This window comes from Drosophila busckii, unplaced genomic scaffold, assembly GCF_011750605.1.
Source record: "Drosophila busckii strain San Diego stock center, stock number 13000-0081.31 unplaced genomic scaffold, ASM1175060v1 hic_scaffold_35, whole genome shotgun sequence".
Taxonomy (NCBI): Eukaryota; Metazoa; Arthropoda; class Insecta; order Diptera; family Drosophilidae; genus Drosophila; species Drosophila busckii.
Genome location: NW_022872745.1, coordinates 132,429 through 157,284, shown reverse-complemented (window position 1 = coordinate 157,284; position 24,856 = coordinate 132,429). Strand labels below are relative to the sequence as shown.

At 35.7% G+C, this 24,856-nt stretch overlaps 3 protein-coding genes across 8 annotated transcripts; all 3 read left to right on the top strand.

Moving 5' to 3' along the window:
- The first annotated feature begins 190 nt into the window (after positions 1-190).
- On the top strand, positions 191-18,714 carry LOC108603914 (decaprenyl-diphosphate synthase subunit 1). 3 transcript variants are annotated; one of them, XM_017993096.2, is made up of 9 exons: positions 198-400; positions 503-1,280; positions 9,979-10,152; positions 10,367-10,506; positions 10,705-10,846; positions 12,730-12,819; positions 17,502-17,633; positions 17,830-18,024; positions 18,452-18,714. In XM_017993096.2, the coding sequence occupies exons 2-9, from the start codon at positions 1,047-1,049 to the stop codon at positions 18,671-18,673; spliced, it is 1,329 nt and encodes a 442-aa protein (XP_017848585.1). In that variant the 5' UTR covers positions 198-400; positions 503-1,046; the 3' UTR covers positions 18,674-18,714. The 3 variants fall into 3 exon arrangements, with proteins under 3 accessions (XP_017848588.1, XP_017848585.1, XP_017848586.1); XM_017993097.2 differs by having other exon boundaries at positions 487-1,280; XM_017993099.2 differs by lacking the exons at positions 17,502-17,633; positions 17,830-18,024; positions 18,452-18,714 and adding an exon at positions 12,902-13,007 and having other exon boundaries at positions 191-400.
- A 1,776-nt stretch (positions 18,715-20,490) lies between these two features.
- Positions 20,491-23,769, top strand: LOC108601946. 4 transcript variants are annotated; one of them, XM_017989928.1, is made up of 7 exons: positions 20,491-20,733; positions 21,313-21,429; positions 21,488-21,976; positions 22,047-22,136; positions 22,221-22,561; positions 22,632-22,772; positions 23,640-23,769. In XM_017989928.1, the coding sequence occupies exons 1-7, from the start codon at positions 20,560-20,562 to the stop codon at positions 23,674-23,676; spliced, it is 1,389 nt and encodes a 462-aa protein (XP_017845417.1). In that variant the 5' UTR covers positions 20,491-20,559; the 3' UTR covers positions 23,677-23,769. The 4 variants fall into 4 exon arrangements, with proteins under 4 accessions (XP_017845417.1, XP_017845416.1, XP_017845415.1 ...); XM_017989927.1 differs by lacking the exon at positions 23,640-23,769 and having other exon boundaries at positions 21,554-21,976; positions 22,632-23,160; XM_017989926.1 differs by lacking the exon at positions 23,640-23,769 and having other exon boundaries at positions 22,239-22,561; positions 22,632-23,160.
- Positions 23,768-24,415, top strand: LOC108601618 (the record flags this gene model as incomplete). Its single annotated transcript, XM_017989517.2, has 2 exons — positions 23,768-23,869; positions 23,970-24,415. Coding segments are annotated over 2 exons (330 nt in total), but the record flags the coding sequence as incomplete, so codon positions are not given.
- Positions 24,416-24,856: the final 441 nt, after the last annotated feature.

Genomic DNA, 24,856 nt, shown 5'->3' with positions numbered 1-24,856 from the left:
TCACAAAAATAATTATATTTTCTGCATGGACTAAATATAAATTTATAATTGAACCAAATTTCAATTATTGCTGTCTGTTCTTAAATTTTTCATTCAGAGATTTCATGGTTTCGATCCGATAACACGATATCTTGGTCAGCTGTAAGCATTGTGAACACTGGATTTTTTTTACTGCCTGGGCATGCACAGCTGTTTGCGCATTATTACGTCAAAACAAAAATTCGTATATTAGGTTGAAATTAAATTAATATTCGCACAAGTTGCAAGACAGCAACAACGATTGATTAACTTTTGAGGATCAATAGAGTGATTTGATAAACGTTGGTGTGTTGGGACTGCCAACGATGCAACAATTGTTTTAACAAGTCGCGACCGACAAGGAAGATTAGAATATCCACAGGTAAGGCTACGTACAGGACATGCCAAGCTGTGCAACAAGTGAATAATAATAGCAAATAAGAGTAATAGCAGACTAATTTTTAACAGTATTCAAAATTTTCAGTCCAACAGCAACGTCAAGTTCAAACTGCATGCTCTCGGATATTTTTGTATTCGGCTGGATTTCGCATTCCAACACGCGAGCAACAACTCACCACAGTGTCGGTTGCGCATACGCATAGAGCTACTTGCGCGGACAGTGGTAATATCGTTTAACACTTTGATAAAGTTGCTGGAGTCGGACACAAGCTGCGCGCTCTGCGATTAGCTAATTGCTGCTTTACGTCTTGTCGTCGTTGTTGCTTCATCAATTCGCGTGCAAGTAATCTTTTATTGAAACAAACTAAGGTTTGATCTTGGCGCGCGCGCTTGTTGTTAAATGTGTGTATTGTCGCCTTAGCAAGCCAAGCAAAATCCTGTGCATAATAAAAATAATAATGCCGGTTTGCGAGACTTAAAAATTTTTCTGAATATAAACAAACTCATCAGGCTTAAAAGAGCTCTGAGGGTAAACTGAAATCACATCCAATTGTTAACAACAATAATAAATTGTAATAAAAATTTAAACACTTAAACAAAACTAAATATAAACTAAATAATACTATAAAATGGCCTGCTTGAGCACTTCCGGTCGAGTCGTGTGCGCTACGCGTCGTCAACAAGCTCACAAGTTTATCTGTCGACTGTTCCTGAATCATAGTTTGAGACGGCAGAGCAGCATCTTTGCGGGAATAATAGCTCCAGTGCAAGGAGTCAAGGAGGCGAAGCTGCCACAGGAAGCTCAACAACGTCGCTTTCATGGATTGAGCTTCAGCATCGCCCAGGATTACCTTAGCTTGACGGTAAGTGCAACAACATGAAAACAATCAACGTAACAAAATTAAAGTTAAAGTCAACGTAAAAGAGCGACCATTGTGAATAGTAAGTTTTCCGTGTATATTCGCGGTGAACCCGTTGTGCAGGCATTTAACCAGAGTGCATTGGCTATTGCAATTGCGCATGCGCAAAATGTTTGCCGCTAATGCGTTTGCGTGACTTTAGCTTTTGATGTTGCAGTTATTGCCTTTGCCTTGTTTGCTTTATATATGGCTGTCAAAGCCAAAGCCAAAGCCAAAACCAAAAGAAAATGAAAGTGAAATTGTTGGCAGTGGCTTCAACTGCGACTGCATCTGCGGTTTTGCTGGTGTCTTTGGCTTTTGTGCAAGTAGCGTTAAAGAAACCCACAAGAAAACAACAACAGCTGTAAAGCAACATTGTTGTTATTATTATTACTGTCGTTGCTTGGTGTTGTTTTTGCTACAGTGGGCGATACAGCTGAAACTGTTGGCATTAATATTATTATTGGCGGAAACTTCCATACTCATGCATTTATTTATTTATTCATTATTGCTGTTACTTTTTATTTCGATTTTTATCCTATATGTTAATACTGTCCGTGTGTGTGTGTAGCTTGCGCGATTGTGGGGTGTTTGTGTAAAGCAAGGTAAAATAGTTTTTATTTCGTAGCGTACAGAGGCACAATAATTTTGATATAATAACCCATTAAGTCCCCATTAAAAAATTGTATCTTTTGTAAAATACAGGTTTTTGAAATTTTTTCTAGACATTTAAAAAAATATTGGGATGCAAAAAGTTGCCCCTAGTGACTACGGAAATTTTTTTCAAAAATCTTATTGCTTATATTTTTTATGATTTTTTGAAAATCATTATTTTGTATGAGAATTGACTAATTTTTCCTTCTTCTCATACAAAATAATAATTTTCAAAAAATTATAAAAAAATATAAGCAATAAGATTTTTGAAAAAACATTCACTATTAATATAGATAGGGGCAACTTTTTGATCCCAATATTTTTTAAGAATGCCTAGAAAGAAATTTCAAAAACCTGTATTTTACAAAAGATAATTTTGTATTATTCAAAAGGGATCTTGAAGTCTTTTCCATTGATACTAATATGTCAATAACAAAATGCTCAATTGGTGAGTACCTTCAACTTTAGTTTCGTCAAAATATTTATGCCCACTAGTGTACTTTGTAAAATTTTCTTTTGGTTTTCTTCATCTGTATCTTAATTTTTAACATGTTTTGCATAGGGATTTTCTATTGTTTTTTTTTATTATTAGTATTAGCTGATTGGCATGTCTGGCATGTCATAATTTTAGATTCTAATGAGCCATTGTTTATATTTATTTCGTTCTATTAGCTATTATACTACATATTTAAGTTAATATACTACAATACATTATATATATATAAAAGGTTCTTACAAATTAATTGTTGAGAATGTAAGGTTCGATCGTCGACGTCGTTTACAAATAACAATAGTATTTTTATCGTTGCAGCTTATCCTTGAATTTGTGAAAGCATCAATGCCTTAACACTAACCAATTAGCGCATAATAGTTGTTATTTTCCGTTTATTGTTTTATTGCACGTTGCTTTTGACGCTTGCCAATGGCCCTGATGTAGAGGGAACTTGATGTTTTGCGCTTTAATTGCTTTAGCATTGCAATTACACTGAGCACGGACACAAACCAAATCCCATTGAATTCAGGCTGCTTTAAGGCAATTTTTTTCAAAACTATATGAATTAACAAAAAGATTAAATTTAAATGCGTTATTAACTGCGCTTTTTCAAGGTCTTGATATACGCTATAGTTTGCAACACTTTAATGTGTGGCATATATATTAAGATTTATAGGTTTGCTAAGGGTCGCTGATCGGTCAAGTGGTAAGGGTAAAAAGGTCAAGAACTCATTAAAACTCATTTTAATTGACTTTTTGAACTACAGAGAGTATAACCAACAAGTGGACGCACTAAGTTGGGCGCAACCAACTTTTATATACACTTTGACTAGATCAGCGCAGCAAATACACGCATCACTCATAAACACATACACACAAATCGTTTTCGCTGTAGCGTCAGCAGCGACGCCGCCGCCTGCGTCGGCAGTGACGTTTGTATGGCGCGTCAGCAAGCGCACCCCGCTATATATATTAAAAATGCAAATGTAGATAATTCCTAAGGTATTTATCCGATCGTTCTGAAATTTTCGACATCGGTTAAAAACATTATTAAGCGTATTTGTGATTTATTTCAGATTCTTAAATATTTTTTAATTGCCTAATAATGTGGGTGTAATTCTTTTTTTTTTATACTTTGTGGGGTCTGTCACGCCTCCTTCTCCCTGTTACATACATTTGCACAACTTCATAATACCGTTTGCCATTTTTCACAAAAATGTCAAAGTGTATAAAAATGAAATAAAATGGACGACAAATTTTTTATGTAGCTACCGTTGATATACTAATACATACTTATTATCATTTATGTATGTTTGTTTGAAGTTTGTATAATGGCTAACCAAAGAAATATAAATATGTAAATCTCATACACTATATGTGTATGTACCCATATATCTCTATCATAGTCAAGTACAAATAGAAAGCGTCGCAGAAGCTCTGGCTCACTAAAAAATAAAACTAAAAAAAACAACTCGCCAATTAATAATAGTCTGAAACACAACATTAACAGCAGCATTTAAGCAAAACAGAATTGGACTTTCTTCTTAATCATTGTAGCTGCTTTTGGCCAAAAATTATTTAAATGATAAAATACATGCATAAATGTATCTTTAGTATGCGCTACACGATCAAAAGACGTGCAGACTGCAATAATTGATTGGCTTGCATTAGACTTTTGTTATTCGCTAGTTATCATGATCAACAAGTTATAACAAACAATATAAATAAGTGAGAATTACGTGCTTTTTTTTTCAAATTATATGACCGTTGAAATATTTATCCGGCTATAATTAAGTAGTTTAACCAAAGTTTAACTTTTATAAATACATACATATACATGCATATGTATCTACATATTTTCACTTTCGTTGCCGACGCGTAAAATTTCTATGAATTTGTTGGTCGCTCTCACCGAGTCAAGAGTATTTGGTCTTATTAAATATAGATTCGAATTGGGACCTATTAAATTAGTTGCTGTGCGCTTTATCACAATTTATGGACACGCAAAAGTGAAACTAATTCAAATTGTTTGCGCTTAGACCTGTTTTTCATTTTACGGTATTGTTTTTGGCCCTTTGGTCTGTTGATAAATTTATAATTTTAAATATTTTATTAGGCTGTTTAAATAGAATAACATCTAAACATTTAAATGCACTATAATATTTATTGTAGAAGTTGATTTATGCATTGTTAAATGCTTAAAAATTTAATTGCGATAAATTCAAAGTTTTTTAATTTGTATATAGTAAGTAGTATATGTTATGTTTACTATACATATGTATGTATGTGCATATGACAGCATTTGATAATTTGTCTAAATGCTAAGGCGACAACAATAGTATTGCCATATCATATATCTTTGTCTTTGCTACTGTGTCTTCAATTTGACGGCATTGTTGTTGTTGTTGTTGCTGCTATTTTTTATTTTATTTTTCGCTTACTCTTTTTTTTCTTGCTGCGCTGGACACTTTCACTAGCGAATGGGATTGCGAAACGGCGAACAAAAGTGCAAATTGAAGAGCAAATTATCTTCACCTCATGCCCATCCGTGAAGGGGTATACCTACATATGCATGTGTTTATAGAATGTAGATACTCTGTCCTTTGTAAATGTTCTGCAAACTCAATAAAAATTATTATTTAAAGTAAATTACTCACGTGCTGCATTCTGAGGGCCACATGTTGTTCCAATCCAGTTGAAAGCCGTTCCCAAATATGCTCAAGACTTTCATTCAACGGGCTTACACCTGTTTTTTATTTTTTCGCTGTTTGCAGTTGTTGCTTGTCTGCTTTGGGCTTGTATTGGGCTTTCAGTTTCTGTTTTATTTATTTATTTTTTTTTTTTTGGTTGGCTGTTGGTTTGCTTCATTTCTTTGACTTGTACTTGCTGACCTAATTCGAAAGACGCATGCGTTTGTTTTGTTTGCCGTTGTTGTTGTCCTAAACTGGTTTTGGAGTTCCGGACTTCATTGATTGGCGGCCAGCAACATAACAGTTAACTGTTAATGATTTCGGCGTTGCTTCTCTTACGCCTTTGGGCCATATTTTCGAATTTCAATTTGAAAGCCAAAGATGCGACGCCTTCACCAACACTAACACAACGAATATGCCGAACAGGCATATTGCCTTGCAGGTTGTTTCTTTTTCTTTTGATTGCATAACAGCTTGGTTCCCAGACCCCTCACATACCTTACATGCCATACATACCATTTGATTTGGAGGCTGTCCCGTGGGCCGATACCAGCTGTCGGCCCACATTCCATCAATGTCGGTCAGCGCTCGTTTTCAGTTTTGTTTAACCATTGATGCTTTATAAATGAAAAAACGATGTGTTAAATGACAACAACAAAATTAGTCAGCTGGTTGCCACATTCTGTTGTTGTTGTTATTATTATTTTTATTATTGGACCTCTAGCCTTGCACGGCCCTGAGGAGGGCAGAAATTTCAAATCGTCGCGTTTTGTTTGATCAACATTCCGAGGCCCTTTAATTAGGCACATTTTGAATTTAAATTTGAATTAGCTTCTGTTGTTCATACTTTTCACTTCGATTGGCGCAATTTAATTAAATGATTTCACTTCATTTGAATTTATCGTTTGCCATGAATTGATGAATGGCATTTCAACATTATGCATTGATTTCCGGTCCATACAACAGCATCAATAGCAACATCAACAACAACAGCATCAGCAGCAGCAACAAGGTGAACTTATTTGTGGCACGCACCAAATTTTTTTCGGAGTTTACCGTTTGTCATTTGGTTTCAACACTGATTTTTCGACAATGCAATGCTGGATAAACTTGAATTTTAACTTGTTTCGCGTGTGCACGAAACTTTGGCGAACAGTTCAGACTCGGAAATGCAGGTATTTTCCAGCCCACGATATTTTAAACACATTACATAAGTATCCAGTTTATAGATTTAAAAGAAACGTGGATTTTTGAATACAAGTGAGATGCAGAAGCACCAAATGCCAAATTTCCCTTTTGCTTTACTACTGTAATACAGTCAAAAAAATTAGTAAAGCAAAAAGGAAATTATAAATTTGGCAGAACAGTAGTAATTCTAGTAGAAGCAGTGAATTGTAATATCTAGGCTCAAACTATATCAATTATTGACTCGAAGCTTTATAACTTCAAACTGGTTGGAACGGCCTTTGACAAAAGTATGCGCATATTAACGTAAGATGTCGCTGATCTATCTGATGTGATGTCTACTAAGTACTTACAGGAGGAAACCATTTTCAGTGGGAATGAAACAGTGACTTTATTGCAGCACAGCAGCCACAAGCAAGCAACTTGAATAGAGTCTATATGCAATGTGTTACGACTACGGATAAAGAAGTAATCTTAGTGCCTTGCTTGCCGATCATGTCGATGGCTATTTATATACAGTTAAGACCAATAGTTGCAAATACGCATGGGACACACTCATTACACACTCAACGTTCAACACTAACACACTGAGCTCAGTGCTTAGCATTTGTAATGCGTGCGCTGTCGCCGAATATGTTAACACCCAAGCATCTGCTGTTCGCAAATAGTCTTGAAGAGCACAGGTAAAAGAGAGATAGAAAATGACATTTAGTGGTCGGGTAGGGCGTCGATGTCGATGTCTTGCCACGCCGGCTGCACAACTCAAACAGCATTTTGATTATGTCAGCAACGTTCACAATGCCGATGACGACAAAAAAAGGGAAAGTTCAAAGCATCGCGGGGTTGAATACTACTGTACACTGTGTGTGTGGGTCTTTGACTTTGTATTCCCTTTCCGATAATTTTGTAGCTTTCCTATTTCTTTTTAAGCGCAATGTCATTTCTTAGGCCAAAGTGATTTTAATTTTTTTTTTTTCAACCGACCTTCAACTCTAAAATGCTCTATAAGTTTCTCCATGCATATCCATGCAAGTATAACTCACTGCAGACTAAATTACTTCTCTGAATGGCTCTCTAAGCTGTTGCCAATCGATTAATGTGCAGTTAGTTCTCCAAGGCAATGCTAACATAAACTTTAACAGAAAATATTGTCATGAGGCAATGACAATTGAGAATTTTCGCCGATGTTGTTGCTTTCCTTGCAACTTTGGTATGCAAAAATGCTTTAAATAATAAACAAACTTAATCAATTTTAAAAATGCAATCAATAACGAATAGAATGTATCGTAAACGTTCGTCAAACTTGCAATCTAACGCACGTTTAATTAAAATTAATCAATTACCAGTCGGCGGCGGAAACAAGCGCTTGCAATTATTATCATTTTGTTTTCATTTTATTTTTATTATTTATTTATTTTATTTTTATTTGTTGTTTATATTTGTCTACAACTGTTAGTTGCTTGTAGTACTGTTCGCTGGAATTCACATTTGAACTATGTACGCTTGGGTGTGTGCAAATATTTACGGCAACAATTTCTTGTACATTTTTTAAAAACATACCAACTTTTTTTTTTTTTTTATCATTTTGAAAGTGAATAATCGAAAAGTTAACTAAGCTCAACTTAAAATAAATAAAATAATTTGATTTCTCCCTCACTTGAAAAAAGCTTTTAAATTTGTTTTTTTTTTTTTTGACACAATGCTTGCCAATCATCATTAGAAGCAGCAGCAGCCAAGTGCAACGAATGCTTTGCTTCCCCACACAAAGATTCGAATATAAAAATTTATAGCCATACAGAATAAACTACATTAAAGTTGAAGACAAACCACGCGGATCGCGACTGTTGGTCAAATGCTTGACTTTGGCTGCTTGGGCCATTAAGTTAAAGCTTTATACATACATATTTAAAAATCATTCAACGTATTTTGCAAACGTATAAAAGTAGACGCAATTAATTGAATTTTTGCACGTTGCGTTTAGGCAAACAAAAGACTGACAACGAAGAAAAAAAATGTTTGCTTTCGGTTGCTTCGTTGTTGTTATTTTTTTTCTCATACTAATTTTAATTTAACACACATATTGAAAATGAAAGTTTTTCACGAGCTGAATTTAATTGGCCTTTTTTTTTTTAAATGATGATTTTGTAATACACAAAACTTTTGGCTGTCACTTTCTACGTCAAAGACGCCAAGTCTTGTTAATCAAGTATGACACATACATATGAATGTATGGACGTGTACAAACGCCATATACATATACGTACGTGGGTTTGTGTGCGTATATTTTTATTTATTTAAAATGAAACTGGGTCATTACAAGCTCCGAAGTGAGCAAGATCTTATGAATGACCACAAAGGCGAGCGATGGTCAACAATTTTTTATTTATTTATGGTTTTTTTTTTAAATGCTTTTATTTGATATTGCTAATTTAGTATTACCAAAGAATACTCTTTGGTATTACGCATAATATCAATGAAAAGCTACTAGCTGCATGCCAGTTAGGGGGTCGTGCTGGTCCACACATGCGCTGCAGAGTGATGATGATCTTACTCAGCGTTGTTAAGCCCGTGAGGAGATTGTTGCTTAAGGGCATTTAGCGTTATTGACGGTTGATTGTACACATGATTGTTTCGCCAGGAGCTGCTTGCAATTGGGTCAACAGTTTTATGTATCAATATATAATAGACACGCCCTGCTTGATCAGACATCATCGCCTAACATCACATTGCAGCGCATCGCATCTCATCGAATCACATCACATAACTCAACACAAATATTTGCAGCTATTTTTGAATTGACTACGGCCGTAAAAGTGTTTGCCTCCGTTCGGCAGCATCCTTAACTTTGGCTGCTTTGGAATTCTCTGTTGACAGTTGGCAACATAAAATTTACATGTATCGTGTTTACATGCCCACAAGTTTTATTGACAGACTGACAACCAGAAGAAGCCCGCGTGCACACACGCACACATAGGCATGTGTAAGTCGTATACAGATGTCAAATAGCTAAACTGTTGCATAAGCTGTTGCTGCATTACAATTAACAAAGGCAGTGAACAAAATAAAATGATTGAACGTTTATCTATTGATAGTGAAATAAAATACAATAACCTCTTTAAGTTACTCTGCTTTGTTTTGCTGATATCAAATTCAGTCCCTCATTGTTAGTTTACACCATTTCTTGCATTTCCACCCAAAAAATAATTTGATTGTAGCAAAAGAAGGAGTTATGGGCGTGCCAAGGTCAAGAGTCGCAACGCGTTCTCAAAATAATAATTTGAAATTGTTAACGAATTGCGGCAGCAATTTTCCAGTTATTAATCTTGCTCACGCCTTTTAAAGTCACACATATGTATGTATGTATATATACATTATTACTACGCACTGCTCAAGAAAAATAGAGTTGCGATTGCTGCCTGCCACTTGTTGCTTGGGGAGCAGACAGAAACTCGTTGTTGCCAGCAATTGAAAGTTGTTAAGTGACTCAAAAGCGTTGCTTTTATTTTATGCACTTGTGTCGATCTGCTGGCCATTATGATAGTGTATTTAAGCACTTGTTTGCTCTTGTAATTTTCACACTTACTATTAATTGCAGCATTTAATGCCACTATATTCTTATGATTATGTTTTACGTTTGCAGCAAAGCCCACATAGCTGCAGACAGAATTCGCGTTACACACATAGTAAGATAAATGTCCGGAAGCATAGCTCGGTGCACACACAACAACCAGCTGGACCCGTCAGAGAAATACAGATTGATCCATATATAATACTTGACGATGAGCTCAAGTATTTCTATGACGATGTCAGAGACGTAAGTACAGCAAAATATTGCGATATTTAAAGCCTATTATTTAGTCTTTAAAACTAACTTGACTATTTTTAGCAGTACAGTTTTTTTCATCATGTATCACTGGGTCTTTCTAGTCTGTAAAAAATTTATTTCGTATTTAAGTTTTCCATGCTATATGAACTTATTTAATTATGCCCTAAGTAAGAGACACATTTTGTTTTGGGTTCGCTTGCAGCTGCTTCAATCGGGAACGTCACAGCCAGAACTGGACACAATTGCGTGCTATTACTTTGATGGGCAGGGCAAGGCATTACGTCCCATGGTGACCATGCTGATGGCCAAGGCGTTAAACTATCATCTGAACAACGAGTCGCAGTGAGTATCACGTAGTGGCACACTTTTTATATTTTGTTGTGTAGTGTAGTGTTGTTATGATTAGCGTGCTTCTGCGAATTGTGCGCATTCGCTTTTGGCATCTATGAATAACAATTGAAGCCAAATTATAACAACATACAATATACTGATGAAAGCTTACATTTATCGTTAATCGCTCATCGAATATCGCCTTGACAGCCAATTAGTACACAAACAACGTCAGATCGCCCTGTTCTCCGAGATGGTGCACTCGGCCAGTTTGGTGCACGACGATGTTATCGATCAGTCGGACTTTCGGCGTGGCAAGCCAAGTGTGAATGCACTCTGGAATCACAAAAAGGTAATTGAGAGCAGGGAGTTCATTGTTTAAGTCATATATATCAACTGAAGCAAACCAAAATCCGGAAGATCAATATTAAATAGGTTTATAATGATTTTAGTGTTTCTGGAACCAATATATTATTTGGGTGTATGTCATAACGCCCAGTGTCATAGCGCCCACGGGCACAAAAAATTGTGTCGTAGCGCCCGCGGGCGTTGTGTCACATTGAAAAGTGTCATTGCGCCCGTGGGCGCTATGACACTGGGCGTTATGCCATGCACCCATATTATATAGGGATATATTGATTTTAGTTTTGCTGAAACTAAAGCACATTTTAAATATTTTTGATATCGTCTCCATCCTCAGCTAAAATCGGATTTTCACTTCACTTTATTTTTTTTTAATATGATTCGTAAACATAAAGAAAACTACCGTTTAAATATTATATTTTTTTACAGGAAATCCCTTACTATATACACAGTGAAAAAACTAATTTATACATATGTCAGAATAAAAAATTACATTTGCCGATTAATAGGTTTAGCCTCTACGCCTTGAAATAACTCGTCAACATTTTCTAGAGTGTTTTGGATTGTGTTGGAAGACTTGTCAATTATTGCTTTTTAAAATCGGCCACCCTTTTTTTTTTTACTAAATATGTTCGAAAGTAATCCCCAAAAGCGGTCTTATACACTAGTCGGTATATGTCTTGTCATACAATTTTTTCTATGCATCTTTTTATTTCTTCAATTAAAAGTTCCAAATTAATTATGGCTCAATCTATAAGCTTTTAAAGATTTATGGATAAAGTCAGGATTATATGATATTTTTCCATAGTAAATTCAAAAAGCTATAAGTCCCGCGGCATAAGTATTTTGTCATAAAGATTTATTTAATTTTTTTTAACGTAAATAGTAGTTTTTACCAAGTGGAATATTTTTTTTATATACAATTCTTGCGCTCATAAATAGTTTCGTGCTAATTTCAAAAATGTATATCAGTATGTATTTACAGACTTATAAAATGAATTTACTATGACATTTTGAAGCAAAACAACAATTGACCTTCATCTTCACGCATAAAAAAAAATATTAGTTTAAATGCCCAAAAAATCAATAATTTTAATACAAAATAAATTTCTGATCTATGAAGAACCCGATTGAAGAAATCTGGTTTACTTTGAAAGTTATTAGTAAAAACCTGTCATTGATAAAGCTTATAATATAATTTTCTTTCATAAAGCTATTTGGAATAAAATGTTCACCTTAGTAAATAATATATAAATAATATAATATATATAAATAATATAATATTATCATGATATTTCAGACTGCCGATATTCAAGGCATTCACAAATAATTGTTAATAATTTTTAATTGTTTTGCAAATAAGACACATTTCATGAAAATGCATCAAAAATCGGAAGCTCAGTTTTAAAAACATTATATCGAGCCCTTTTTGCGACAATAACGTATGTGCCATTTTCCGAAATTTTGTTTTTTTATGGAAATATATCGCATATGCACCCAAAATATTAGATAGTAAGTGTAAATATTTAAGGAGATATTAGCCAGTTAATTGAAACGTAAGCGACAAAAGTACTTTGTTGGCGACAATGGAATCTAATAATATTAATATGCGTATGGTATCATACAAATCGTCTTTATATTAAAGTTTTATGAAAACAAGTACTCCAAGCCAATTTCATCCGGCATAAGATATCAAAAAAGTCAAACATAGTTTGAAAGAAAATGACGAAGATGATATAATTATTGATTAAAACAAATTTAAAAATGTAAGGTTTATGTTCGCATATATGGCAGTGTATCTTTATTTATATTCGTGTCGAAAGTTATAGGTGTAAACTAATTTAGCGAACACATTTTTTGCATTTGCAACAGGTCACAATGGCTGGTGACTACATCTTATCGATTGCCTCGATTATGATAGCGCGTCTGCGCAGCGATGATGTGACGATCGTATTGAGCCAGGTGAGAATTAAATACATTTATTTGCAAAACGATTTAACTGAATCTTTTACATAACTTTATTGACCTTATTTACTAAATTAAGGAACTCTTACATATTAAAAAGGAAGCAGCCGCAAGACTTTTTTAAACAATTTGACTAAAGAATCGCAACAAATAAACAAAAAAATATATTGTGTTAATTGTCTATTGTCAACATTGACTTTGTGAGTCGTTATTTTCCGTTTTATGAAATATAAACAAAAGTTATTAGAGAATTTTATAAAAATAATACAAAATACAATTTTAGACATTTTTGTTATGCATTTGGTTGGAAATCAGTTTGGGCTGAAGTCTGTGGATATATCTGTAGCACTCCCTATATGTTAAGCATCGATAACGGTAGCTATCAGTGACTGATATAACTATATCACGTATATATATATATATATATATATATATATATATATATATATTATATGTATATCCATACTCCTTATGCATGCAAAATCATTAAGGATGTTATTTCATATACAATACTATTGATAATATTATATATAATATTTGGCTGCTGTTAAGTAGGCTAAAACCACGCTTAACCAAACAAAGAAATTTGCTCTAAGCTAAGTTGCAGATCAAAATTATTTTAAAGGCTTAGTAAACACTACAAGTGCCTAGTGCTGATTGTTTGCCTAGCTTATACAATAAAAAAAAATCCCAGATTAGTTGGATTTTAAAATTCTGTGTTAAATTGCACACGTGCGATTTGCAACACACTGCGTTGAATCATAAACGGTTTTTAATTAAAAAAGTTACAAGCGACAACATTGTTTTTGTCCAATGGAAAACCCGTTCGATTAAGGGACACGAATTGGCAAGACGAGTCAAGTCAGTTTTACTTCCTGCAACCCTGGGATTGCCCAAGGCAAAGGTAAAGTTGAAGGGCAACCAATTACGAGCTTCATGAATGTCTCCCTTCACTTTTCTGCTGTAAATAGAAGGATTTACTCCAATGGTCATTAATTAACACTAATTGGGATATTTGTTTATAACAAATTCCCGTGTGAATTGGCTTCTATATTCTAAGTAATTTTAAATTACACAACATATGTAAACTCAAGTGTTAATGTCCACGGCAGTCTCTGAAATGTTTTATTGTATTTGCAAATGCTTTAAAACGATAATATACTGGAGGCAGAGTGTCTGATTTGTTGGCAAATATATGCATAGGTGTGCCAAAAATACATAATATATGTACATATGGTATATAAAACTGTTTGTATATTAAGTGGCTCGCTTAGATAATCGCACAACCTTCCTTTAGGTTTCTATTAACTTAAGATTTAAGTTTAATGAAACCGGCATGACAGCATAGTCCAGAGTCAAAATAAACAAATAAATCACTGAAATAATTTCAATGCAAAAATTAGTTTTAATTTTATGTTTGAAGATATGCAAATCTTTCTCGGATAGAAACTGGTAATATTCAAATAGCACTATGTATATATACATACATGCATATGCTTATGATTTTTTTTAGCTAACATTATGGGTTTTATTTTACAGTTTTGTAAGTTCCAGAGGCAACGTTTAACTCTGCCTTATATTCAACTGTTTCACATTTTCTTTTCATCTACAATGACGCTGATTCGCTTGATTATCATGCAAGCCACGTGCCTGTCTGACTGATAGCATTAAAATATCAATAGAACGTCCGCACTAAACGAGAATTTAAGTCAATTTACATACATATGTATAATATGTATGTGTTATATGGCGTGTTTATAATAGTGGGTGTAACTAGAAGGTAAGCGTTGCCCACTGGTCAACTTATCAGCAGTCCATACATAATCAAGCTATGTATATCTTGCTATATTCGTAAAAATCTGTTGTGACATCATACGCATGTTTCGGTTTATTATTTCGCCAAACAAAGAATACCAACGAGAACGCAACGCATTTGGCCGAAATAATCAAACAATTGTCAAACTTTTAACACTTGTCGACAACTCACCATCAATGATAAAAAATGTCTGGCGTAGCCGACATTACGAGACCCGATGAAGTTGTATTAACACTTGAGGTATTAAAAAAAAAAAAAAATCCAAGAATGCAAAATTAAGTCCAGAAATTTTTTTTGATACACTTTGACTTTCACTGCAGCGGCCTGGGTCGGCGAAATGTTTGGCACGTATGATGCCTCAAGAAGCGAACCCCGCTGTCTATATTGAAAATTGAAGTGTGAATAACGCCTAAGTTATTTATCCGATGGTTTTGAAATTTTCGGCATCGCAAATTTTTTCGATAATTATTGTGGGCGTAAATTGTTTTGTTTTCGATTTTCGTGGGAGGGGAGAGGAAATATCTAACAGTTGCTGAGATAGAGTTGCTAATACATCCAGATGAACAGAAGAACATGGCTCAGTTTGTCTTGCAGATCAAGAATATATATACTTTAAGGGTCTGCCACATACGTACATACCTGCATTCATATGTACATACATATATAGACAGCTTCATAATTTTCTTTTCCATTTTTTATAAAAATGTCAAAGTGTATAAAAACAAGAGTTCGGCGTGAGTTAGTATCGATGCAGTCACTTTAGAACATCCAACACAAAGTATTCGACAAAAAAAAATGTTAAGAACAAGTTCCAAGATTCAACAACTGCAAAAAAACTTGTTTCCCCCTATTCCATCAGAAACTGTTTTTTGAAAGCTGTCGTCAGACTATCTCTTTTTGTTAATAAGTCGTCAGAAAACTTTATAAGCTTCGTTCAAAAAGCGATGGTGAGCGATGGAAATATAATTGCGTACATATGCATGTATAAGCACTTAAAGTTATACTATTTTGGTTGAACACGCTGCGGCGAATAGTGTGAATGCCATTAAAATGTGACACTTTAAAATTGATCGTCTGCCGGTAGATTTAATAAGTTCTGTGTTTCTTATCCGATCGAGACAAGATTGTTAGCGTAGCATATATGAAATTGCAGCTGATATATTAAAAGCAGTGCCTGCTAAATTCTAATATGAACTGGATTGTTTTAGGATACAGACGGACGTACGTAAATCTCCTATAGGCAGACTTATAGACAAACAGACTAATAGACACATGTCTATATCGATTAAGTTCGTCCTAATGATTACCTGATTAAGAATATATACTTTCTGGAGTGCACCAAGACTCCATTTGCCTGTTACGCATAAAGTTCATGTGACGAACTTATAAGACCCTCTGTAATTTTTGTTATTTACAATGACAGCATCAAATTTTAATTAAGCAGTCGACCTGATTTGACGTTATATGACCCTAGTCCTTGGTTAATTGCAATTTGTAGTTTTTAATGAGGCTGTAGCTGTGTCAATTAATATTGAGAGCCAGCCAGCACAAAGTATTTACTTCTAGGTGAACAAAAATTAAAAAACAATCAAAGTAGGCAAAACTCGAAGCCAAAAATATACTTATAACCGTATCGGACTCTGTTTTGTGGGGCTTGGGGGACGCTCCACTTGGACTCCTTCGCTGCCACTAATTTAAGCCACGAGCGACAAGTGGCATACGTTACCTAATACAAAATTTTTCCAGTATATAAAGCGCCCCACCAAGTATACATGAAGTATATATACATATATACATATGCACATAAGCAGTATCGATGGCAAAACACTACTACAACAACTCTCTCGGTCGTTTCTATTTGCCCAACAATTTGACGAGCGCCTGTGAATTCGTCAATGCGAATGAAGGAGTGAATGAATATGCTTATATCGAATTGAGCATAAAGCAAACAAAGCGAAGGGCAAGCAAACATATATTACGCGCATTGCTGGAGCTGTTTAATAACTACATTCTGCTAAAGGACGTATTAAATATGAATTTCTAGATATCAGGCTATTATTAATTTGAACTTCATTTTAAAAACTCAATCACAAGAAGATGTCTAATTTTTGTTTCAACTATGGCAGTGTTTTAAATTTAAATTTATATAATCTAATCCAAGTTTGCACTGAACGAATCAGCGCTAAGTCTGCTGTTGTCCGGAGCTAACACCTAGTCCTATCTCATAGGCGATCCGCATTTTTAGACTTAGCGAGTAACTTTAAATGAGAAAATGAAAAACATATTATTTTACAATGGTAAACTTAAAAAACTAAACAATATTTTGTGTAATTTTAATCTAGGAAGGTGACAACCTTTAAAAACCAAGTTTGAAAATGTTGAAATTTCAGCGCCGAAATTTATTCAGCTAAATTTAATTTCACTAGTGATTCATAGCCCTTATAGACTAAGTGTACCATTGAATATTTTAAGTTTTCATGATTGCAAAATTCACAAAATGACTCTTGTAAATTTACTTTTTATCTCGTAATTTGTGAATATTTGAGTAAAGTAATGCCTGTTAAAGCTCAGCCCGCGATGAACCAATATTTGCCCTATAAATTTGGACCATTTATTTACCAATCGTATTATTATAGGTATCCATACGGAAGACACAATTACACACCCACACAGTGGAACATCCTCTTATAAGTCTTTCAATTTTATATTGGGTTAAAAGGAAATACTAAAAAATTATTATTATTAAGTTTTTCTATGTTAACAGCAAGCGTCAGAAAAGTTGTAACGTTTTACCACCTGTTCTTAATTACATATACACCACGTTGACTTAATTTAAAATTGACGCAATTTATTTTCTCTGCAGATCTTGACGGATTTGGTTCAGGGCGAGTTTATGCAACTCGGCTCAAGAGAAACTGAGAACGAGCGATTTGCACATTATTTGACCAAGACGTACAGGAAGACAGCTTCGCTAATTGCCAATGCATTAAAAGCGGTAGGTACTACAGACTCAACTGAGCATTAAAATTTAGTTGCAACTGCGGCGTTCCATGTTTAATGCTGTATTGCAATACTATTGTTAAATTGCCCATTGAATTGCACGCATGTGCGATTGTCATTGTGCCCATTCGAAAAGTTGATTGGCCAGCAATTGACTTTGAAAATAACATATTTGTATAATTTTATTGCAGACCGCCGTCATCGCGCAGGCCGATGATAATTTGGCCGAGGTGGCCTTCCAATATGGACGTAATATTGGCCTAGCCTTTCAACTGGTGGATGATATGCTAGACTTTGTCTCGTCCACAGAGCAAATGGGCAAACCAACTGCAGCGGACTTAAAACTGGGCCTAGCCACAGCGCCTGTACTCTTTGCATGCGAAAAGGTGAGCCACACTTGACTTCCTCATTACTATGACAACATGCGGATATTAAAATACATCAAATAGCCGAGACCTGTGATGAGTTGCTCGTAAAAAAGTAAATAAAGGTCTGTCTCTGAATAGATTGGTGTTTGCATTGATAACTAAGTGCATTTCCCTCTATGTTGATGACGTTCGTAATGTCGATGATGATATCATGCCTTGTCACTGGTGGGTGAATGTGGATGCATCGAGTACCATGAAATGCATTTGCTCGGCGCTTTCAACTTCGTATTAAAATCGCATAGAATTTTATTATGTGATGCGCATTTAAATGGCGCGTGTATTGCTTGCTTTGTTTATTAAGACAAGTTTATCAGTTAGTCAGCTAAATAATTAATATCATTTTCTTTTTGTAAATAACATTATTACATTTTATATGCCTTTGCAGTACCCTGAGCTGAATCCCATGGTTATGCGTCGCTTCAGTGAGCCTGGTGATGTGGAGCGGGCATTTGAACTGGTACACAAGTCTCATGGATTGGAGCAAACCCGCTTTCTGGCAAAGAAGCATTGCAACGAAGCCATACGATTAGCACAAGAGCTGACGGAGTCACCTTATCAGAAGGGTCTGCAGATTGTTGCTGATTTGGTCATAAATCGCATGAAATAGACGCAAACCATATACAAATTATATATAACATAAAACATATATATATATATATATATATATATATATATGTATATATGTAAGTTAGATGCAGGCAACAATTGAAGCTAGCAAAAGCGAGAGAAAATTGTAAAAAAGCAATTACTAGCACATCGTATAACATGGATTATTATTTAGTTTTTAAGCTTTGTTGTTGACACTGTAAATAGTTGCAAAACAGGTAGATAAGAGCTACAATAACATTTTTTTGAAAATTATATATACATACAACCATTGTACATAATTGTAAAATGTTGACAGAAATAATAATTTTTATATAACTTTTATGCAATTTACTCTTAAATAAGAATGCATTAAAGTTGGGCACATCCCACTTTATGATATACTTTGACTAGGCCAACGCTGGCAAATACACGTACGCACTTACATACGCACACACCCTTAATAGCTTATGCATTACAGCACGTGTCGAGCCTGCTATACTCTATGCTCTCTATTTGAAAATTATTAAATTATAAATATTTCTGAGGTCATTTATCTCGAGGTGAAATTTTGGTTGGAAACTTGTGTGTACTTTGAAGCAAGTGCGTTTTTCGATTTGCAGGGGGGTAGAAGGAAATTAAAAAAAAAACTAAAGCAATCTGCTCCTACAGTTTCTGAGAGATTGAGGCTCATACAGATAGGTAGATGAACAGCTCTATCGACTCAATGGTCTTTCAGATAACCAATATATATACGACGTCGGTCCATACTATTTTTACGCCTGCTTTTCCCTCTAACACATATTTTCACAACTTCATTTTAGTTCAATATATTTTTTGGAAATTAAGTAGTACATAATTTTCATAAAATATAACAAACAATAAATTGTTAAATTTAAACTGAGTTTTTATTAATGTTACGAAACAAAAAAAACTAAAAATAAAACGTCTGTTAGTCAATAAAACAATCAGCAGACAAAATAATTTAGTCTTTACTTTTATTATTCTTAAGTTATTCATGCTTAATTTTCAACATGTTTCATTTATCAGTAATGCTAGCATAATAAATGTCAAAGTGTATAAAAAGTTGAACAAATAATGTTGACACACAAGAGTTGTTAGTTTGAAATCTTAACCACATTGTATATCAAATATACAATATTGATATGAAAAATTGTGCCCAATGCTTATTAAATTAACTTTGTTGTTTCTTAACACCTGATATAAAAAAAACCTTCAGTTCACATTGGCAATAAATGTAAATAAACTAAAGATATAATAAAGCTTATCTTAAGTAGAGGGGACAATGAATACCCTTTACAACTTACATCAAAGCCATGTTAACAGCTGAGTCGTCTTATAACCAGTTAAGGTTCAAATGGGTGCCTAACTCTACTTCAAACAACCGTGGCATAGTTTTATACAAAGCACACAAACTAAATAAATCCATATATTTTATGTCCAAGCCATTATAGGCCTTCAATTACGGGCAAACAAACGAGGCAGCGTGTCGAAACTGGCAGAATATTTTAATATTAAAAGCCAAGTTACGCAAATAAATTGGAGTTCTGGCCTAACTTAACAAACAACTTCAAGGACGGAAGAGTGCGCTCTTCCTCCCGAACTCTCTCACATGTGCTCTGTACAACACCCTAACCTAGACTATAAATAACTGACTGACTGGCGACGCTGCCTAGACAACCAAATGTGCTTCGCCATGAAACGTACCAGGTACAGATCCGCACGGCCAACTCGACAATGCGATTATATTTGATAGGTTTGGGTCCTCGTTTGGCGAAAGGCTCAATTCAGTAGAGAGCTATCAGCTGAACGTGGCGCTACTTCCGTTTTCTCTTTCTCCGCTTGCTTGTTTAACTGCCTAACTTACTAACTGTTTGTAGTGTAAAAATGACAACAAGCGATGAGATAGGCACTTTCTGCCACGACCACATCCAACATCCGCTAATGTGGTGCGATGAGAAGAAGCGTTTAGTTGAGCGCAAGAATGCCGAGGAGAGTCTCCGTATGTGGCGACGACGCAAGGCCGAGGAATGTGCCCGAAAGGAGAAGGATAAACAAGAGGTATACATCATATATTAAGACACTCATTATTTAAATTCAGTGAAATTTGCTTGAGTTTTCAGAATCTAGTGCTCTCATAAACACTAAAATCAAATTTGCAAATTGCCAAATTATTTAGGTCCATTTATAAGACTATTTCTTGACTACTTTGCTTAGATCACTATTTTGCACCCTCACTATTTCGGAGTTCAAAGACCTATCGCAAGCTAAATGCAATATACTGTCAAGAAGTGGTTCAACAAACCGTTTGACAAGCTTTATATTACCATAAAGAAATCAGCTTTGGACGGTCGCGTGACATTAACTGGGAGCGAGTAATGTAGCTCCGTAATATTCGTGCAATAAAAGAAAAAAATAGGTGAATGTAAAGCAAATCGCAACTATAACAACAACCTACAAATGATAAACAAAGGGCGCAACGAGCCTCGGTGGCAATTTCCGCAAACAAACCGGAAAGAATTCGCCTACTTTTGTTGCCTGCTAGAGAATCAATAAACCATAAGCTGATATCTTACTCGGTTAGTAGTGAAAGTGCTAAATTCCTTTATCTTTTTTTGCGCATGTTAACCATCTTTACAGTACTACGACTTGTTCCTGCAGCATTGTCCTTGGGGCAGGCCAGGGGGTGGTGCGCCCAATGTTGAGGTGCGACGTAAAGACATCACGGCCGTAGGCCTGCATTCAACCCCAAAAATAGTGAGTGTTTTATTAACATAAACACATCCGAATATTTTATTTTTTTGTTTGTGAGCAGTCTACCGCACATCGCATTAATTCACTTCAACCTTGTTGCTACAACGACCTCATCTCCATGCAAAAGAAGTGCCCTAAGAATCCGCTGGCCGCCTATCATCACCATCATCATCATCATCCTCTACCACATCCTCCGCCGCTAGCTGCAGGAAGACGACTGGCTCACGCCCACTCCATTCACAACTTGCAGGAGAGTGGGCCACGCAGCAGCACTGTGACCATTTGCGAACGAGAGCTACCTCCCAAGCCCAGTGTCGCGATGTCCCAGAACGCAAACGGTGAGAGACTACAAATCGAGCTTAAAGAGCATCCCTCAATGTCGTTTCGAAATAAAAGCCATGTGGATATCGAGCTGCGTTACAGGCCCTCGCCGAAATGTGACGGTCAGTCACTACTCGATAAGATCGTCGTTCAGAGCGAGAGTGATGGCCAGATGCACGAAAAGCTCGGCTCACAAAAGAAGAAGCTGCAGTGTAAGCTAGAAAAGCCGGTGAGCAGAAGCTATTACTCACTGGGAACCTGATCTTACTAACATTACTGTTTATTATGTATGCGTACAGTCTTGCAAGGAGCCTTGGGGTAAGGCTGGTCCCGGAGGCAAGCCCTGGCGCAGTCCTAAAGAAGTCGGCAACAAATTTATGAAATCATTGGTAAGCTGCTCGCTGTTAATAGACCCTTTACATAAAAATGCATTAAAAGTTCTTATAAAAGTATTTGAGGCTTGCCACTTATAGGGATTATCTATATCGCAGGGTTGGACCAACAAGGAAATGCTTAAGGAACTCGACCAGGACAATCCCGTTACGCCCGCAGAGAAAAATACGTTCCGAAAATCGCGAGCCATCAGGGGTCCCAAAGTAGCCAAACCGCAACGGTGCTGCGAGCTTTGCACCTGTAACTGCTCCGCTATGAACTCGTCGAGTCCTTTGAAACAGTCTAGAAAACCTCTGCAGCTGCAGCTGAAACCGCCGCCATCTTGGGCCAACTCCCGATCACCGCCCAAGGAAAGCAACCCTACCAAACTCTGCCCGCGACTGACTCGAGGCCACTGCTCAGGCAGCACTGGAAATAGTGCGTAAGTGTACATAGCAAGTGCAGTCCGTATTTCCGTAAAAAGTAAACAAAAATATGGCGATCACTTACAGTTTCACTGCTACGCCGGATACTATCCCTGCTAATGAAGGTGGCGTAGAGTTGGTCCCACTGTTGGCACGCCGAAGAGGCTTGCATCGACCAATCAGCCTGTCAAGCACGGATGTGACAAAGAGAACACTTTCTCATGATAGGTACGCACCACCAACCCAGTACAAGATCATGACCAAACCCAACAACAGCAATGAACCAAGCATCAACAAAATCATCAAGAGCATTAGTCACATGAAGCGGCTCCCCAAGAACTTGAATTGCAAGTTACAGTGCTGTAGTTGCAAGTGCATCACAGCCACTGCCACTGCCGTCAGCACAACAGCAAGCTTTCCGCCCACCTGCTGCCTCAAGCGGCTCACCCTGCACATACGCTAGTTTAGTCCCAAAACTGCAATATCCAGAGCAAGATTCTATGTTTGTGTATAATTCTATATTTCTATTAAGCTCTCATTGTACCAAAGGATCTACATAGAAATAGTAAGATGAGTAACGCCCATACAAACACGCGTGAAGCAAAAATGTTTAACGCTCGGGAATTATAAAATTCAAATTTATAAAATTCAATTCAATTTTATTGTTTGGATTTTTCGAAAATTCAAGTATATTGATTTGTACTGTCACTGTATTCGAATTTCTGAAAATCTAAACCTTATCAGATGATCTGCTGGTCGAAAATATATACTCTTAATTAACTTGCTAGTCAAAATATATACTCTTTATGGGATCTGCTATGTCTCCTTATTCCTGTTATTTCAATACTTATATTCCATATTTCATTAAAATATCAAAGTGTGTCTTTATATGGGCGCTATGCATCTTATATTTATAGTCTTTGCTTGTTGACACTTTCATTTAATTCTTTGCGTAACTAACGTTTCTCATTTGCTTGCTCTGCTTGACAAACTCAATCTGAGCTCAGCTTCAATTTAAATTAATAACCTCCGTTAGCGTGTTTATGTATCTTGTGATATTAATTGTATTTCTATCACTTCTTCCGGTGCATTCAGCAAAAAAATATCCATTGTTATAAAAGTGAAAGTATAGCAACCAAAAGAGCAAACCCCAAAAACACCATACTAATTGTAACCGAAAACAAAAGGCATAAAGCAATACAAATCATAATACCAATCTTCTATATATTCCCGTGCGCAAAATCGAATACCAATATCAAATCAAACCAAACCAAACATCTATTAATAAACGACTAATTCAATTAACAACTAACCAACCAACCAATCAACAATATAATGAATACTGTCATTGCCAATGACACCCATGACCATCGACCATCATCAATAATTCGAATGCAAAACAAACTTCCTCTGGGCATAACATGAAGGATAAAGACGGCCGCCGATATACGATATCTACACGAATTAAAAGTGCAGATTTCCCAAAAGCGACGCTCGATAAGCGTCTCCAAGCAAATGGATCGAGATCTTTGCAATCAGCACTTTGGTACATTCGAGACCTTTTGGGGTCGGCCAGGACATGGAGCTCGGGATGGCGACAAGATTAACAAATTGAAATTGGACAATTTGCTTTATGGTGCACCTGAAACATAGTAAGCTCGAAAGGCTTAACCCCAAATTATTTGCAACGAATTAAATCGATGCTCTAAGCACTGAGCGGCTTTAATAGGACTTTGCCGACTTGCCTCGCCTGTAAGTTGTCCAAAGTTTTCAAGCTGTTACCCTTTGACAAGCCACAAAGATTCTTAGATATTGTAATCAAGTTAGACTGTATATTTAAGAGAAAATTAGAAGTGCTTGTAATAAAATTTTCGGATAATAAAGATATTTATCATAATTTAAGACTTAAAATAAATATTATCAAGCTAATAATTGTTAAAGATGTTTAAATAACAAGTGGACAAAATAAAGTTGGGCGCCACCAACTTTTAGCTACACTTTGACTAAGGGCATCGCAGCAAACACACACGCACTCACAAACACATTCACACAAAACAGCTAACGCGTCACAGCTCGTTTCGCTGTAGCGTCAACAAGCGACGTTGTATGGCGGCGCAGCACGTGCACGCGCTGTCTATATGAAAATGAAATCTAAATAATTCCTAAGTTATTTATCCGATTGTTTTGCGCAATCGGTCGAAAACCTGACTAGGCAATTTCGTGATTTATTTCAGATTTTTAAAGATTTTTGTTTTGCCTTATATATAGGTTTTTTTCGATTTGTGGGGGAGGGGGAGGAAATAAAAAAAATA

Excerpts from the sequence above, each read along its gene's own strand:
- LOC108603914 (XM_017993096.2), top strand. The coding sequence starts at position 1,047 with ATGGCCTGCTTGAGCACTTCCGGTCGAGTCGTGTGCGCTACGCGTCGT. Across the intron at positions 1,281-9,978 it reads AGGATTACCTTAGCTTGACG|CAAAGCCCACATAGCTGCAG; the intron begins GTAAGTGCAACA and ends TTACGTTTGCAG. Across the intron at positions 12,820-17,501 it reads TGACGATCGTATTGAGCCAG|ATCTTGACGGATTTGGTTCA; the intron begins GTGAGAATTAAA and ends TTTTCTCTGCAG.
- LOC108601946 (XM_017989925.1), top strand. The coding sequence starts at position 20,560 with ATGACAACAAGCGATGAGATAGGCACTTTCTGCCACGACCACATCCAA. Across the intron at positions 21,430-21,487 it reads TGCATTCAACCCCAAAAATA|TCTACCGCACATCGCATTAA; the intron begins GTGAGTGTTTTA and ends GTTTGTGAGCAG. Across the intron at positions 21,977-22,046 it reads AGTGTAAGCTAGAAAAGCCG|TCTTGCAAGGAGCCTTGGGG; the intron begins GTGAGCAGAAGC and ends GTATGCGTACAG.